Consider the following 17867-nt stretch of genomic DNA (forward strand, 5'->3'; position numbering starts at 1 on the left):
AACAATTGCAGCTGCTCCAGTTTTGTTTAAATCCAAATCTCATTTTATTCATGCATGCATAGAATGAGGCCAAATACCTGGGGACAAGAGTTCCAAGGGAATAAGTGATCCAATGAACCATCTGTACATACATCATGTCTAATCAGACAGAGCAAAGTAGGAAAATTAAAAAGTAGTGTTTGTAGTAAAATCTTGAATTTTGAAAATCTTTTCTATTTCACATATTTTCTGTGAAATTTACTTAATTATATAAGCCAGTGGAAAGAAACATGCACTCAAATTACTTGGATAATTTCCCTCTCTGCTGTTCTCTGAAGCCATCTGCTTCTGCACTGATATAGTCCACTCAAAGTTTATGGAACACAAGCAGGCAATACGACACACAAATATTTCCAAAATTATTAAAATGGTAATTGGAAATTATTTTTTTAAGTTATTAAAGGAGGAAATTTAATATATTGAGAAATACTAGTAAAAGAAATTCACTTCTTTTAGAGAGCCTCAGCCCTGCCTCCTCCACTTTCTTCCATCTTAAGAGTTAGTGTCACTGACACTAAAGAACACTTGAAAAATCTATGGTCATGCAAGTTTGACTCTTAGGGTAAATGGAGGTTTGTCGGAATCTTTTTGTACCTTAGTAGCCTTTAGTCATGTACATATATAAGTTTAAAATGCAACCTAAGCATGTATCATTGAATAGATAAAGTTATCAAGGGAGAAGGAAGGAATGGAAGAGTCTGGGAGAAAGGATAGGATGAACATCAGAGAATAACATTCTGGCTAAGATTGCACAGCAAAAATTCAGAATCCTTTGCATATTAAGTGCATATTTGTACTCACTAAAGATATTTCCTCTTAAAAAAAATCTCTTTTTAAGTAATGTTAAATTGGAGCACCTCAGGAGAATAGCAATAAGCAGCTGTTAGACCTCTCTCTTGGGTAAGCTGGCTCTCCTCCACATGCTTGAGCAGATAGGTAGGCAGAAATAGGGGAGCTTTGTGCTGTGTCTTGTCTTTTCAAACCTATCATAAATTAATATTGTTGATATACAGTAGAGAAAAAAAATGAAAAATTTGGAAGGGTTGTTTGAGAAAGCCTAGGTTTAGCATTGACCAGAGAGCTAGGGGGTCACACTATGTTATACAATCTGAGTATTTGTTTCTTGTCCAAAAATCTGTTTCTTAAAAATGTATGTTTCTCAAATATTCAGAACTTTGTGACTCACCATTGCTTCAAGAGTCGTTACACTAAGAGCTGCATCCCATAAAATACTCAGTATTTGGTTGAAACAGTATTTTTTGAGAGAATTCCTGCTGTGAAAACCTGTTAAGCATCTTAAAATCAAGTCTTTGGTCCTGAAACAGAACCATTTTAGTCAGTGGGGTTTCACCAGGGCAGCTCACAATAGAATTTGTCCATTTGCATGTTTAAAGCATTTGCTCACTGCTAGAGTGCTACCCTAATTCACTTTTCTGAGTAAACTTCAATTTCAGCACTCAAAATCAATTTAATATTGTGAGCAAATGAAATTATTTCAATCATAATGCGAAGAAGCAGGAAGAGCTAAGTAATTGCAGGTGAAATATAACTAAATAAGGATGTTATTTATTTTTGAAACTTCCAAATCTGTGCAATGTATTTGTAATAGAGCATATGGCTCCTTCTTGGCCTTGGGGATTTAGAGCTAGCTGTGCTTTGGCTGAACATGAATGCTGGAAATCAGCTGAAGAACACACACCAGTTCTAGCTGAAGAATGGCATGCAACCCATCCCACAGGAGCAGAGAAAAAAAGAAACAGGCTTGCTTTAGCCATCTTCATGAGCACTTAAAAGATGAAGTGGAGTCTGTGGGCCTACCTTGTAAAATGGTTTTTTTTCTGATAGCAGAATTAGCGTGAGAATTTGTCCAGGAGTTGACTTGGAAGGAAGATTAAAGCTTTACTTGATTATCTGGATGGTCTGATTTACTTGGCTCAAAATGCAACCAGTCTGAAAGACAACTGAGTGGTTAGAGCTGATATTTGCATGGAAGTAGGTGAGATCAAGCTACTCTGTTCAAGAGGAAAGAATTCTAGAATGTAAGAACTAACAGACATGTTACAATAGAGCATGACAAGCAGCTGTAGGGACAGGCAGAAATTACAGTGATGTGATTAAATAGTGACTCTTAAAAACCTCTTAAAATCAAACAGCTGAAATGCCTTTGCACAAGGCAGAAGTTCTCATGCTCAGTTTCCTGAAGCTTCATCTAATTCAGACTTCACCCGAGACTTCAGACAGAAGTTGCTTTACTTGACCTGAGTTTTGCAATAGGTGAAGAAGGTAGCAAAAATTCCCAAGCAAGTTACCACAAAATAGAACTGAAGATTAGTTATATTGTGAAGCAACTCCTGCAAGCAATCAGGTAATTTATCGAATGGTCTCTGTTTGCCATCTAGTGGTACAAAGCCTAAATTTTTGTTCTGATGCATGACAGTCGATATGTCAACTGAAATCTGGCTGAGAAGGAGACCTCTCCCACACAGAAATCTGTCTGCTCTCAGGTCGATGGTGGTGACAACTGTATAACTGTCTTTTCGGGAACCAGGAGCAGAAATTTTTCAGCCCTCGATCCACCAGATTTAGGACTAGAGTATCTGTCACTCCCTTTTAGCATTTTGGTTATTGGTCCAGTTTTTTGATCTTACAGGTACAAATTCTAAGAATATTCAGGCACCCAACTTTTCACTGCTTCCTGTGAGAATTCAAGCAGCTAAATATCACTGTGATTTGAGATTACATTCTAACATCTTGTAAACCACAACTGTAAAACCCTCACCCAAAGGCCCTCCAAAGGCTTCAGCTTTGCTTTATAGCATCCCTGTATGAAGACAGGAGACTGATCTATATTGAAATTAGAAGATCATAAAACAATTGTATGGAGACCATACACCATTCTGGCACTGGAACACATAAATCTGAACATAAGGTTTAAGACTAGGTTTTTCTCTTAAAACATTTCAAGAATGTTTAATTAAGAATTAAGTAAAAATATTGACTTTATTTAGCCATTATGCCATATAGTAAATGCAAGACAATTAATAGAAACATATTTTATCAGAAAAAGTTATATACAGCATGACACCTAATATACATGTTACTTACCTGAATTGCTCGCTATGTAGTTAAGGAAATAATAATTATATATTGATTTTTATTGGTATTCAGGAAGTCTAAACTAATTCCCACATCCCAATTATATAGCATATGTTTTCAGGCTTTACTATAAAAAAAGTGCTAGGAATTAAGAGTTGGAGTTTTCCTAGTATCTGTGATTCAGGAGCATTGCTCAGTTCAGCTCTTCCTGGGATTCTCCCTCCTAAGTCATACAGAATTTTTTTAAACCCCTTTCACAAGTCAAAATGAATGAAAACAAAGCCATACAAATCGTATAGAGGACAAATCTCCGCTGACTAAAACAAAGATTAATGAGAATGAATTAACTTTATTATGTAGTGTTAATCATATTAACACTAATATGATTCTGAAAAGTGACTCTACAATAATACCACATACATAACAAAATATGTGGAAGAAAAATAAAAACAATTACATGCTATTAGGTATGGTCCTTTCTTTTTTTAAAAAAATATTGAATCTTCTATTTATTGAGCAGCTGCTACATTCACTCATTCATTCATCCACTCCTTCAACTGTTATTTATTTAATTAATTATTCAATCAATTGTTCACTGAGGGACCGTGTATGATCTATGTTTTGCAATTGACCTCAAAGAGTGAGGCAGCTGAATGCATCCGATAGAAAATAGAAAAAGGCATTGCAAGGTTCACAACAATTATCCAAGGTTCAAAGCCAAAAACTATTTCTTCTAGTCCATTGTCATATTCCGGGCGGCACCCGAATGCCGGGGGTATCCACAGCTGCAAAGAAAGAACGCAAGGTCAATATTAATCACCAGCAACACAAGTCAATAGCCCTTAATGACTGTGACTCCACCGTACTGCAAATTGGTTTCAAAAATCCCTGAGAAAACACTCTCGGTGTGCCACTGGGGCACACTGGTAGAAGGGGGTTTCAGCTTCCACTGCTGCTACAGTTTTTGGACTGTGACTGAAATGAGCCTAGGTTCCCAGACTCCACATTTAAATAAAACTTTTTCCCCAAAGGCATATTCACTTATTCTTCCTGAAGAAGTAAAATTTACTTCCTACAAACTATAAAACTATGTAATTTTAGTATAATTATCAGACTTGAAAGGCTGGGAACTTTTTGGGTATTGACTTGTGAATTAAGTTCAAAATGTCTTACCGAAAGGTTGCAGAGGAATAAAAATGCAGCAATGTTCTTCAGAATTCTCCTCTTGTTGTTAGTAACTGAATTTCTACTGTAAAATGAGAAATCTGAGGCTGAATGCACGACCGAACTATTGTCCTGACTCATTTCTTCTGTGGCGACAGCAGCACCATCGTTTTCTCTCCTACAGATATTGCCCTTAAACAGACAGGGCACCTCTGTGGTGTCACGAGTGGCTGTGCCATTGTAAATCTCTTTGTACAAGGGGGTAAGGGACAAAGTGCTCCCACAAGATACAGTCACTATTCTGAGAGTTTTAATGTCATCATTAACCCTTTCCTGCTCACGGTGTATGGATTCAATAATAAAGAGATTCTGAATATATTTCTCAATGATAACCAGGACAGAGTAGGGCAGGTTATACCATGTGTATTTTGGATGAGCTTGGGCACAGATAATGGCAAGGATTGAGCCCCAGGAGAGCAGCCAGGACCCTGCAGCTGTGCCCACCAGCAGTTCTGCATCAAGTTTTCGAGCAGGATTCTTTGAATTATCCAGTGATCTGTCTTCCAGTCTGTAGATAAGAAGGGCGACAATTCCAGCCGTACACATGAGAGCCAGCACAAAGATAGCATGCAAATAAAACATTGTGAGTGCTAACTCGCTTTTGATTTTCGAACCTCCAATCTGAATTAAATACACAACAACTATAGCTATTGTGCTAGTTAACACGATTAGTCCAAAAATCATTCCAACAGTTATGCCATGGAATTTAAAGGGAGTTTTGTTTTGCTGGTGGTGCTCAACTTTGCGGCCAATGTTCTTCCACAGGACATAGAGCATCGTGGATGCCAGGATGTGGTACTCTATATTAAAGGGATATAGGTAATATATTCCTTGAGAAAATATCGAGCAGAGAGTTGTTGTTGTGCAATTGCATTGAGGTGCATGATCATCTAAAACTAAAGGAGAAAGAGAGGTTAGTTACGTGCATTATAAAGATTTCTTGTTTAAAGTGAATAAATAAAACAGAAATTTAATAATGAAACACAGAAGGTCAGATTTCAGACAAACAACACCCAGTTAACCACCACCATTAATGTCATTAACTAACAAAGCTTTTGCTGCTTCACTAAAATATGATCTCCAACTACACTGCTCAGTCACTGAGCAAGAATCACATACTGAACAAATGCTGCACCTAACTGCACCAAAATTCAGCTGGTTCTTGGTAAAAATACCTTTTTTATAGCATGAAAATCCTGATACCAAGGGCTTCATGTTCTCAGCCCTTCATCAGAGAAGGCTTTTATAGAACACCCAGAGCAAAATCCTTGTCTTGTATAACAGCACTTACAAATAACTCCTATTCTGCTGAGACATCCGACTGAATCCCATAGGACCAGAGGCCACATGTAACCACTCTTCTGGGAAGGATTTGCAGGGTTACCCATGCTTGTTTTTCTCTGAATTACTTAGTAAAGTTTCATTTTAAAACTGCTGTTTTCAGTTTACTTCTGTGATTTACTAATAAAGGGGTTTCTCAGTGATGTTATTCCTCAAAAGAAAAGTTTTCCAAAATCTCTATGTTTGGAACTTAGAAGAAAACAATAGCCTTGATCACATATATGATAATTATCATATAACATTTTAGTTATGATGTGAACTGACTACGTATCAGCTCACTACCATTTGCTCCAGAATGGCTAGGCTGACATAACCATGAACACCCAGCTCCACCCTACAGTGACACAGTATTTTGTATGTTAGAACAGGAATTCAAAAATGTACCAACCCTTTCACTTACCTATAGTTATGTTCCCAAAACCGAGAGTGATTAGTCTTTCCTTATGTTCATTTAGTTGGTGTTTTGACTCTGTTAACACTCCATTTGTCCACAGGAGCAAATTTGTGAACACAGAATGGATAACCCCAAACCTACAAAATAAAATAATGATTGAAGGAATCTGCATGGACTGTATCTCCACATATGTTAAATAAAGTGGATTAACTTTCAGGAGACAAGCTACATGGCACTATTTATTTGTTGGTGCAGGGGTGGGGGGAAAGCATCACTGATCTCTAAGCCTGTTCTGCAGTGGAGCACTCTGAATATTAGACTTCCCATATTTTACAGAAACACAATAGCTTGATTTATTAAGCTATTAATAGAATGCTGTTATTATTTTTTATGCTTTCTCTTTGGGCTGGACAAGCTTCATGTTAATGACACTGATTGAACAGTCTGAACAGGACTAATAGTTTTGCAGACAGTATTTCACAGCCTTCTGCAGTGCTCCTTCATATTCACTGTGTCTGGTCTCTCTTTGCAGATACAATGCCTTCTCTGACTTCTGGTTCATGCATTTTTGTGTCCTGGAGAGAGCTGAAGCTAACAGAGGGCTTTATTCCATTCAAAGAACTGGTACAATGAGAGTAGGTCTTCATGCATTTTTGAGACTCCTGGACTCTGACAAGCCATTTAAGACTTGGTGAAACAGAATGGCATTGGATAAAGAGCATTAATGGTTCTGAACTTCCTAATAAAATCCAGACAATAATTGTTCTCCATTGCCAAACAGTCCCTTTTTTTGTGGCAGGTCATAGTATCTCTTTCCCAGGCACAATCCCTTCACCTACCATTCTGCCAAGCATCCTCCTGCACCTGAGGCTGTCACTCACTGTCATGTTCTTTCACCAAGAAGCAGTTCTATCTCACTGCACAGTTCTCAGTGATAAAATTGCAGTTAGGGATTTTTAAAATCTAATTATAAATAGAGCTGATAGCACCAGCTGACATTGCAAAGCCTTCTGCAATCACTCTTCTCATTGGCATGGGGCTTGAACACTTACCCAAGAGAGAAGAACAAATGGAAAACCTTCATCACAGATAACATTTCTGAGTAAATTTATTTTACTTCCTACAGAAATTGGTCAGCTTACTGATAAATTTAAATAAGTACTTTGAAAATTACCATGTTTACTTATTTATAGTCTATGTGCAGATAGATTAATATACATTAATCCACCTTCTCACAAAAAAAAATACACTGGAGCTGGCTCTGCTGCCTCAAAAATTAGTCCTCAGTTCCGTAAAAAATTTAGGGATCCAGCTATTTCAGAGGATATATCAGTTACCCTGTGAGAACCAAGTTCTGGTGTTAGGCACAGCCTTTACTGATTTGGGTACATGTGATACCACTGGGAAGGCTGCGCTTCCCAGTGCATTTGCACAGCTGCATCTAACATAGCTATGTGGTGTAGGTGACACAGCCAAGGGATGGGATGCAGGAGGACCTGGATGAGCTCAAGAAGTGGGCCCATGGGAACCTCATGAGGCTCAACAAGGCAAAGTGCAAGGTACTGTACCTGGGTTGGGGCAACCCTCAGTGTCAGTACAGGCTGGGGGATGAAGAGATTGAAATCAGTCCTGCCAAGAAGGACTTGGGTGGATGGGAGGCTGGACGTGAGCTGGCAATATGCATTTGGAGGCCAGAAAGCCGGTTGTATCCTGGGCTGCATCAAAAGCAGCATGGCCAGCAGATCAAGGGAGGTGATTCTGCCTCTCTATTTCACCATCATGAGAACCCACCTGGAATATTGCATCCAGCTCTGGGGTCCTCAGCACAGGAAGGACATGGACCTATTGGAACAGGTCCAGAGGAGGGCCATGAAATTATTAGAGGGATGGAATGACTCTCCTATGAGGAAAGGCTGGAATAGATGCAGTTGCTCAGCCTGGAGAAGAGAAGGCTCCAGGAAGACCTTATAGTAGCCTTCCAGTACCTAGAGGGGGCTTTTATAAAAGATAAGAACAGACTTTTTAGCAGGGCCTTTTGTGACAGGACAAGGGGTTTTAAATTAAACCAGGGTAGATTGAAGCAAAACCCTGGCAGAGGTTACCCAGAGAGGTGGTAGATGCCCCATTCATGGAAACATTGAAGGCCAGGCTGGACGGGGCTCTGAGAAACTTGATCTAGTTGAAGATGTACCTGCTTTTTGTAGGGAGGTTGGACTATATGATCTTTAATGGTCCCTTCCAACTCAATCTATTCTATTTATCTAAGATCCAGTTTAAAAAGCTTTCCACAAAAATCAGTATAAAATATCTCAAATACCTTGCACAGACTGCAGGTTGCTGATGCAGATTCCCTTTCACTAGCTAAATAAATGAAACATAATATAGTGCACAGTCCTAAAACACATACATGGCACTTCTTTCCTTCAAAAAAAGTGACACTGTGGTATCATACATTGCCACTTCCCTCTCTCATGAGAAAAATATATCTATTCTGTGACTATTGTATATTAAAAATATAAGTACAGTTTAAATAAGCGTAAATGGAGTTACTCTCTATTTAACTATTTCTTTCTATTTAACTATTCTTTCTGCTTAACACAATCAAGAGGAGAATTAATCTGTATATTTTCACTGTCTCTCATAGTAAAAATGTAGGTGTAAAAGCCCTATACAGACCTACACCTATTAATATGCCAGATAAGGATCAGATACACTTTACCTTTCAAGTGTTTTGAAAGACTGGATAACATCCTTTGCGTGACACCACAGAAAGTAAACCTAAATTAAAGGAATACAGAGAAATATTATTACACCAATGAGCATATGTGACACTGAGAAAGGAAAGTGGATCTGTAGACAGAAATGCTGATGTTTAAAATCTTTGATGATTTAAACGGAGGCAGCTCCAACTCCACGCATGTGAAAGAGCTCATGATTTCCTGTGACATTCTCCCAGAACCTGAGATTTCTTCCATGCAAAATCAGTGGCTTAACAGTAGAAAGTCTCAGTATCACTCACCAAAACATATTTTGCTTCTGTATCTTAAGAGGTTTTTATTTCAGTGACAAAGGAAATAAAACTACCAGGTGTAGATAGCTGTACGATTACTGCAGGGCCTGGTCATGCTAAGTTTGAATAAATTATTAAGTATATGAAATTCTATGGAGGGAAAGAGATAGATGAAAGGATAGCAGACCTTACTAATCAAACAGCAGACACCCAGGAAGCAAAAGGACAGCTTGTACTATCAACTTGAAGACAACCTCATTAACACAGCAGTTGCACTCAACGATAGTGCAGAAAACGCGACTGGAGAATAAAAGAGAGAGATAACAAAAATGAGCCAGCAAGTCAAGGTAAAAGAGGAATAAAATTGGGACACTTTATGGGAACATAATGGAGACCTCAGAAAGAGATTGCTGCTGTTACAACATTGGTTCCAAGCACTGACAGGTTCAAGGAGAACTACATCAGTATTCCTCAGGGATGTTAGGGTGACACTGAGAGTACTGTTTACTCACAGTAGTTCTGAGGATACTGAACTCAACATTAGGTGAACTGTCAGGAGAGAAAGAGTCCAAAAGGTTTTTCTTAGAAAACCTGCCTGGTTTGGTGTTTTGGAAATGGTCTGAAAAGTGAAAAGATTTTTAGGTTCTTCTCCAGCAATTAGAGTAACTGGAAGTCAAATTTACCAGAGTTCATCTTGGAAAATGCATACAAGTACCTGACTATAACTGAGTATCTCAGTTGAGTGGCTTTTTTCTTTCCTTCTTTCCTACAAACCTGCTGACAGTGGCTGAGAGGAATTAATATGAGAAACAACCAGCTATGGAGTACACTATAGAGCCAAAGCCTTTCAACAAAAAAGCAGCTGAAATATTTTACAGAAATCACTGACTGCTTGCTACTGTACAGCCACTGATAAGCAAAACCAAATGCTTCTAGAAGGAATTTCCATGTTCATTTGTTATAGGATGTTGTGCAAGTGTTTTTGAACCAGTTAGGAAGGGTTTTGTCCCCTTTGACTTATCAGGCCTCCACTCCTATGCACAATGGGACATCAGGATAGACAGACTGAATTGAACTTGTGTGGAAAATCCTACATACAGAAACAAGGGTATTGTCTTTAGCCAAGTTGCTCACTTCAGCCTGAAAATTGTTAAAATTATATATGTAACTCCAACAAAAAAAAAAAAAAGACAGAAAATAAAATATGTAACTTCAACTATCAGACAGCATTTTTTGATTTTCCCTTTCACAAACCCACATGAATTTTATGGCTGAGCAATCCCAGGTTGCAAAGCTTGAATTTGTACATAGAAAATACATACGTGCAGAAGCATTTAGTCCTTAAAAGTGTTCTGTGATGTGCTTAGAATAGAACATACATACATGCACAAGAATTTATTTCTCAAAAATGTCCTGTGATATGCTTAGAAATTAAATTAGTGTAAAATTCACTGATAACAAACTATATTTTTGGGAAGGAATAGAGTTGTATTATAAAATTGGAACCAGTGACTTTTACCTGTAAGATGGTGTGCACAGCATGTGTAACAGGAAAAATGCCTTCAGTTGGTGATAAACAGTTTGAAAAATCTATATAATATCCAATTTTAAAAGAGTCCAGAATCAAAGTAATCACTGCAAATAATGTAATCCCACCTACAAATGAAAAAGATAAGAGAAAATGTCAATGCATAATTATAGTGTATAGAGACAATCTGTAGAATACACTAAAACCCGTTCATGGAAATAAAAATCAATCAATATCTGTGTTCTTGTTTAGGGAAATAAAAGTAGATCGATGTTCATGAAGATAATTGTCTCAAGGTAATAAGTGCCTCTAATTTGTGAAAGCCTCTGCCCTATATATTATGAAAGCACATCACAGTATACACTGTGCATGGTCAGACCAGCACTGGCCAGGACCTGGAGACACTCAGCACCTCGGAGGTGGTTTCCAGCTCCAAGCAGGGTTAGCCTCTCAAGTGACAGTGGCACTGGAGCAGCCATACAGTGCATTAATTAATGCTCTGGACAGCCACACAGCAAACTGTACAGTTCTGGGGAGCTGAACAATCAACTTACAGTCTCCCAGACCAAAAGCTCAACGGTGGGAAGTAACACAATCACTCAGTGTTCCCTCCCTGTGGCTCGGGGGTTACACTTAAAATCAAAGACCACAACTGCAACCAGTTGTATGGTTTGTTCTCCTAGGAAGGAACTGAAGGTTTAATTTCACCATCTATATTTCACACACAGAAAAATACCCCAATATATTTCTCTAAGTATATATATTTTGTATCCTAAAGAATTTTAAAATATATTTCACTTTGTTTAATTTATTATTATTATTATTATTATTATTGGGTTTGCCCCTGTATGACTAGGCACAACTGGCAAAAAGATTACAGAATCAAACTCTAAAGCCTTCATTTACTCATTTTTGGTTTGTATTCAGAGAGGTCTTGTGGGATTTTTTGGTTTTTTTTCTTTAGGTTTTTACTCAAACATGCTTTCACTGGATTTGATTTGGACTTCTTTATGAAGACTAGATAAAAATTGATCCATGGATCTTAACTGGACCTTACAGTATATATCACCACCAATGCCTTAATCTCTCTCTGTAACTCCTCACAGAGTAAATAACATCACCTAGTGTTGACTTTGATTAGTATTTTTTTTTTAGCAAGGAGCCTCAACCTAATAACAATATAAGGACCACATGTTCCACTTGACTTGTGGTAATAAAAAGGTATAATAATACCTTTATTTTTTTACATTGCATGGATAAAATTAAATAGAAATTATAAAACCACAGTGTAATTGTTTATTATTTCATTGATCCTTTAAAAATTAAACAAAAATAACTTCAAAAACCTTTTTAGTTGCAACGATATGAATTTTAGTAGGATTTTGTGTTTCTTTTTTACAATCTATCATTTTTTAAAATGCCACATTACTGATTGAGTGTAATTTCTATGAAGCGATAAAAACTTTTGCTTTAACATAGCAAAGTCTAAAACCTCAGCTTTGCACTTCATGCATGTGTATAATCCCATATAGTTTTTTTTTAAATTTATGCTTCTTACATCAACTCATTTGTATTCTAACACATGTAATAGGACTGGAGACCACATTGAAATAGATGTGCCATTGTCATTTTGTATGAAAGTACATGACATCACAATACGCAAAATTCTAGGCTACTCTCAAATATACATTTCCTTCCTTATCTAAACAATATAAATAATTATAAAATAAATTAGAATGGTTAATTCTTCTGAAATTACTCTACCTGAGGTAACTGGACATGCTCTGAGCAAGGTGTCAGACTAGAGACCTTGAGAAGTCACTTCCTACCTAAATTGATTGATTTTGAGATCCATGGTTTATTTAGAATGTTTGCAGGAAACAAACTATTCATCTGAAACACACCAATTTGAGGGACTTCATGTGTGTTATGATTGTTTCAATATGAAGGCAAATGCTATGTTCTGAAGCAAAAGATTATCAATAACTCTACAGTAAATTGCTGTGGATATGTTGACTATACAGAGTATTTTAGAAATGTATTTAAGTCCCCAGTCATGATAGTAATAAGGTACTTTCCCGATGAATATATGGGGCAAGTTTAAACCCTGAGGATCTCTTCACTGAAGTAGTAATGTCAGACTAAAGTGGGTGGGAAATGTGTTTTATAAAGTAAAAGTTCTGCATCCTTGCTTTCATTATTCATGATGGTGGTTCAGCAGAATAGGATCAAAAGGGACTTGTTAACTTGAAAAAATGTGAAGAGGCAAGGCAAGGGGCTCAGGTTTAAACTCACAAAAGTAAAATCAAACAAATTTTAGATTAGTGATCTGTCTCCTGCACTGCACATGCATCTTGTCTTTACAAAGATAACCTAGACTGTAGTTCCACTCTGTCTTGCTTCTATTTCACAAGGTCAGTATTTTACCTGTACAGTCTTAACAGCTTTATCTCAGTGTCCAGCAGATCACTGAGAGGAAAACAACAACAATAAAATGCATGTATTTTGGTTTATGCCTTAGAATCACTCTTCGTGTTTCTTTTATATCCATCAGAGATTTGGTGTGTTTCAATCTGTTTCCATTAAAATCAATAATTTTTCCATTGCCCTTCAGGAATTAGAAGACTTTATATGACTCTTTAAATGTTAGATTATTTCATTTATTCAAATGTTACCTAGATATTTTACAAGTGTACACAAAGTGTCCAATATACTTATTTATGGGCTTCAAAAGAGAATGATTGTACTAGTTTGCTTAGTCAAAAATCAAAGCACAGCAATAATGACCATACATATGGTATGATAATGGTTTCTGTGTTAATTTTTCCTGATGAAAACTTCAGTATCATCTACTAATACTAAATGGATATCAGTAATTGCAAGGAAAATAATTCCACTATTCCACTATTTCCATTTGACAGTTTAAGAAATGTGAACTGATTGCTATTGAGCACTGTTTCATTATCTTTTTTAAAAATATTCATTGAAACTTGTCTATGTTAAGGGACCAATAATAGGATTTTCAATATTGCTAAGTGCTGGCTTATTTCTTTCTATCAACCATCAAGAAGAACAAAAGCCATAATGATTCAATTGCAAAACTACCACTCTCAAGTTAAAATATTGTTCAAATAATTGGCACTTCAATGCAAGCAGTAAAAAGATAAAAGTTGAAGTCTGCCAAGGGCTTTAAATAGAAGCTGTGCTACTAAAGAATGTGATAAATCAAGGCCATTTGTGAAGCCAATTTATTTTCATTTTGAGTTCTCTAGCACACTTGGCTGAACTTCCAAAAAAATGATCAGAGAGCTTTTCCTAACAGGAGAGTACACTTAGGGGAATAACATTTGTAATAAGTCAAGGAAAGGGCTTCCTAAGACTCCCTGTGGTTATTTGGGTCAGGACAACTGTGTTGTATTAAAGGAAAAGCTCTCCTGGAAACTTTTACTGCATTCAGACTGTAGGAGTGGTTCATGGTCAACTATGCAACCAGGCAGACAGCTGTACTCTAGGGTTCACACCACTGACGCCTTGGTGCAAAAAGGCTCAAGGAAATCTTCCTGTGAGTAATTCTTGTAATCTGACCACCTGTCCTTCTAGCATTGTTAAATATGTACAAGGACTCAGGTTTTGGAGGATTTTGTTAAACTGTTCTTTTACAAGAGTTGTCATAGCAAAATGTTCTAAGTAGGCAGCTATCACCACTTTTACTAACATAATAGTCACAATTTGAAAGGATTCATGAAAATACACTCATTTTATACTGTTTAATACAAGGACATTTGCTCTCACAAGGATAGCCAGGAGATATTCTTCAAAAACAGCTGATAAAGCTAGTAAAAATTGCAGAAAGCTTTCTATGGAAAGACCTGATGAAAATCTGTCTGTCCCACTCTATCCCTCCCTTTTCTTTTTGGACTTCTAGTCTTTCCGATAAAAGAGTTCTATGACAAAACCATTGAAAAGGAGGAGGGCAAGGGGGATCTTGGCAGAATTGCCACCTGAGTTTTTCCTTAGCTCAAGTAAGTTTTCTTTTCCCAACAGAGGATAAAGGAGTTGTACAGACTTGTTGTAACTACAAGAAACTCCTAAGAATAGGAAAGTGTAGGTCATTCCCTAAGGACGAATTTGTTGAATTGCAGCCTAGACATCCAAGAGAAGCCATGGAAGCCGCATCACTTGAGAAGCCAGTACAAAAAACCATCCTGTGCTGGTAAAAGAAATGGATAAGGTAACCTAGTAGTTCAATCCAGGATCTTATTTCTAAGTTTCTGTGACTCCTTATATCCTGTAGGACAAATGAAATGCTGTGAATGTGGTGCCAAAAGAAAAAGGACTGGAGATTCTGCTGTACTTACTCATGTTAAGCAATATTTATTCCATACTTAGGAGAGGAAAGCTACCCTCTGAATAACAAAAACATAGCTTGGTCCAAGATAGGATCAAATTAAGACTTGTATTAATGAATTTCAGAATGTTGTAAGCCACATAAGCTAATAAATGAAATATGCCTGAAAGATGAATATTGCCTTGGAAAACATCAATAACCAAGAGGAACAATTCAACAGTTGGTATGTGAACTCCATACACTTCAGGAAAGACTCTAGAGATCATGGCTGCGTGTTAGTCATTCAAATAAATAGATTTTTTATGAGTAATTCATACACAGTTTTTAGCAGTTGCAAAGAAAATAAAAGACACACAAGCACTGACACTGAGAACAAACTACATTTCCACAGCACAGCCTTTCTTTTCAAAATTTAAGGAGCTGGATGTTCTTGGAATTTTAATTTGGATATTTCACTAGCTGCTGTGACAATTCACTGTTGTCTCATTGCTAGCAGGTAGGAAATATTTTATGGAAAACTGTCTTATAGCATTCCACTTAAAATACTTACTTTCCAATAAATTATTTCCAGTGCTGAGACTGGAAAAGAGGATGAGGTGGGTAAAAGCATGCTTGCCTATTACTCCACACAACACTAAGGTAGGTTGCTTCTGTTTCTTCATACCCAGAAACAGCATTCCTGTCACTACAACTCTGTGATGTGCTCCCCGAAACAGCTTCTCTCAACATACCTTTATATCATCAGTACAGTACACACCTGACTCTGCAGATAAAGGCCATTTCACCACTACCCTTGCAAATTTGTATACTTTCCCTACGAGCTAATGCTCATTATAGATTCCTTGCTAACTACCTTACAAACTAACCTACAAACTGACCTGGTCAGGGATTTTGTCCTCTCCTGTCTAACTCCAGATGTTTCTAAATCATCACTATACACGTATAAATGGGAATCCCTGATATACATTGGTATAGAGAGAACTTGAGGACTTCTACCCTAAAGTAAGTTGCATTATATCATCTGGAAAAGGTGATAATTCCTCCAAAAGAGCTTCAAGACACCAACAAATCTCCCTCTTCCAATAGCTATATTTCATTTTTCAAGTGTTGCCAAATCAGCCTGTTAAGGGAAAAAAGGCACCGGGGCTTTCAGCACTGTAAATGGTAGGCTGGAAAATGAGGATGTTTAACGAACAGGTTTCCCATACAATCTTCCAGTATGTTCAGCTTATGCATATATTTACTTTAGAGTGCATTGCATGTGCGTTCAATTCGTGAATAGCCGGATGCCTCCTGGTAGGGCTGGAGAGGGTAACAAAGAGGTAGCAGGAACAGGTGATGGCACAGATGTCTCTTGATCGGTATCACTGTTTGTGCCACCGGCCGGTACTTACACTTCAGCCAGCGGGCTCCGGCGTGTGTGTCCTTGTCCCGGATCAGCCTCCTCTGCGTGCAGCTCCTACAGAGGTACCACAGCATCCACAGCAGCTGGATGAGCATCAGCGTGATGAGGTAGGAGAGCAGGTGGCTCTTGCTGATGCCCACGGCATGCACAGCCCAGGCGAAGGTGAGCAGCAGCCCAGCCAGGAAGAGGTTGATGCCGTACTGGCTGCTGAGGATCTCGGCGTTTTTCTGTGGGTAGCTGCCGCCCACCGCGGGGGAACCGGCGGCTTTCTCCATCTCCCACGCCGCTGGCCAGGTGCTGTAAGCAGGCGGTCCGGCTTCCCCCGAGAGCCCCGATGCTGGCCCGGCCCCCATCCCTGCCGGGGGCGGAGCGGGGCCGCCGGCCCTGGCTGTGCCTGCCCGCGGGCGGGGACCGCCAGGGGTCCCGCTGCCGGGGGGAGCCCCGGGTTCCCCGTTGGGAGGAGAGGCTGCCGGCGGGGAGAGGATGCTGAGGTTTTAGCGGGACAGTTTTGCCTGAGACTCGGACAACAACTGAGGTCGAGACCAGGGTACGGGGGAAGCTTAGCCCGGAGGCGGGTGGTCATGCCCCTTGCGGAGGGGCAGGTGGCTTTGGTGAGGGCTTCCGTCCGTGTTGACAGAGTCCTGTGTGGTGTAACATGTTCCCTGGACAGGGAGATGGGAAAGACAGAGAGTGTTGAACGCAACGCCCTGTCCGTTTGCAGCCGGCTGGAAAGGCAAGGAACAAGCCAAGTGGGAGACGCTGTGAGAAAGCAAGGACAGATGGATGGAGCCTGCTCTGCAGCCAACAACAGATGATGGAGCTCCTTTGCACGGGGGTGGCAGTGGGATCACCCACTGTGAGCTCTGGGCCCCACAAGCCACTTTCTTTTGGGCAACCAGTACTTGGAATGGTAGTACAGAACCTAGGTTTTCAGGAATTCTCTAGACTTTTCAAAAGTGGCAATTTACCTTATTTTTTTAGGAAGTCCCATTCTGACAACACAGTATTACAGTGAGTGCTAGCTGGAGAACCAACTACTGAGCTCAAAGTAGCAAAATCTTCTGCAGAATTTAGTCCACTTGTTACTTACTTATTTTCCCAATATTTATACACATTTTAAGTATTGACCCTTTTCTACTTAAACTCTTTAGTTATAACTGTGACCTGTGGTCACAAGCTATTTAGGTATGCAAATCTCAAGATTTGGAGCACCAGTTGGTTGCCTATAGAGGCTGAGAGGAATTTATCCCAGTGTAAAATACCATTTTGTAAAAAAATGATATTTTGTTTGCATACAATATGAATTCTCTTAACTCTGGGTGTTTTGGTACTGAGACATAGCTTGGAGGCCAAATTTTCAGTTTGTACCTGTTAGTAGCATATGGATTACTCAAAGCATTGTTTTGTACAATGAGTGACCCACATCTCACATAAAATTAAGCCACTAGCTCAGCTACATCAAAAAAGAAATTGGATGTATTG

General features: G+C 38.6%; 1 protein-coding gene across 1 annotated transcript; it reads right to left on the bottom strand.

Moving 5' to 3' along the window:
- Window positions 1-3740: 3740 nt before the first annotated feature.
- Window positions 3741-16660, bottom strand: OTOP1 (otopetrin 1). Its single transcript, XM_071555227.1, has 6 exons — window positions 16375-16660; window positions 10624-10760; window positions 8814-8872; window positions 6101-6231; window positions 4309-5255; window positions 3741-3920 (listed from the first exon to the last, which is right to left on the bottom strand). Exons 1-6 carry the CDS (start codon window positions 16658-16660, stop codon window positions 3750-3752), a joined length of 1731 nt encoding a protein of 576 aa, XP_071411328.1. The 3' UTR covers window positions 3741-3749.
- Window positions 16661-17867: the final 1207 nt, after the last annotated feature.

Source organism: Pithys albifrons, chromosome 5 (assembly GCF_047495875.1).
Source record: "Pithys albifrons albifrons isolate INPA30051 chromosome 5, PitAlb_v1, whole genome shotgun sequence".
Classification (NCBI taxonomy): domain Eukaryota; kingdom Metazoa; phylum Chordata; class Aves; order Passeriformes; family Thamnophilidae; genus Pithys; species Pithys albifrons.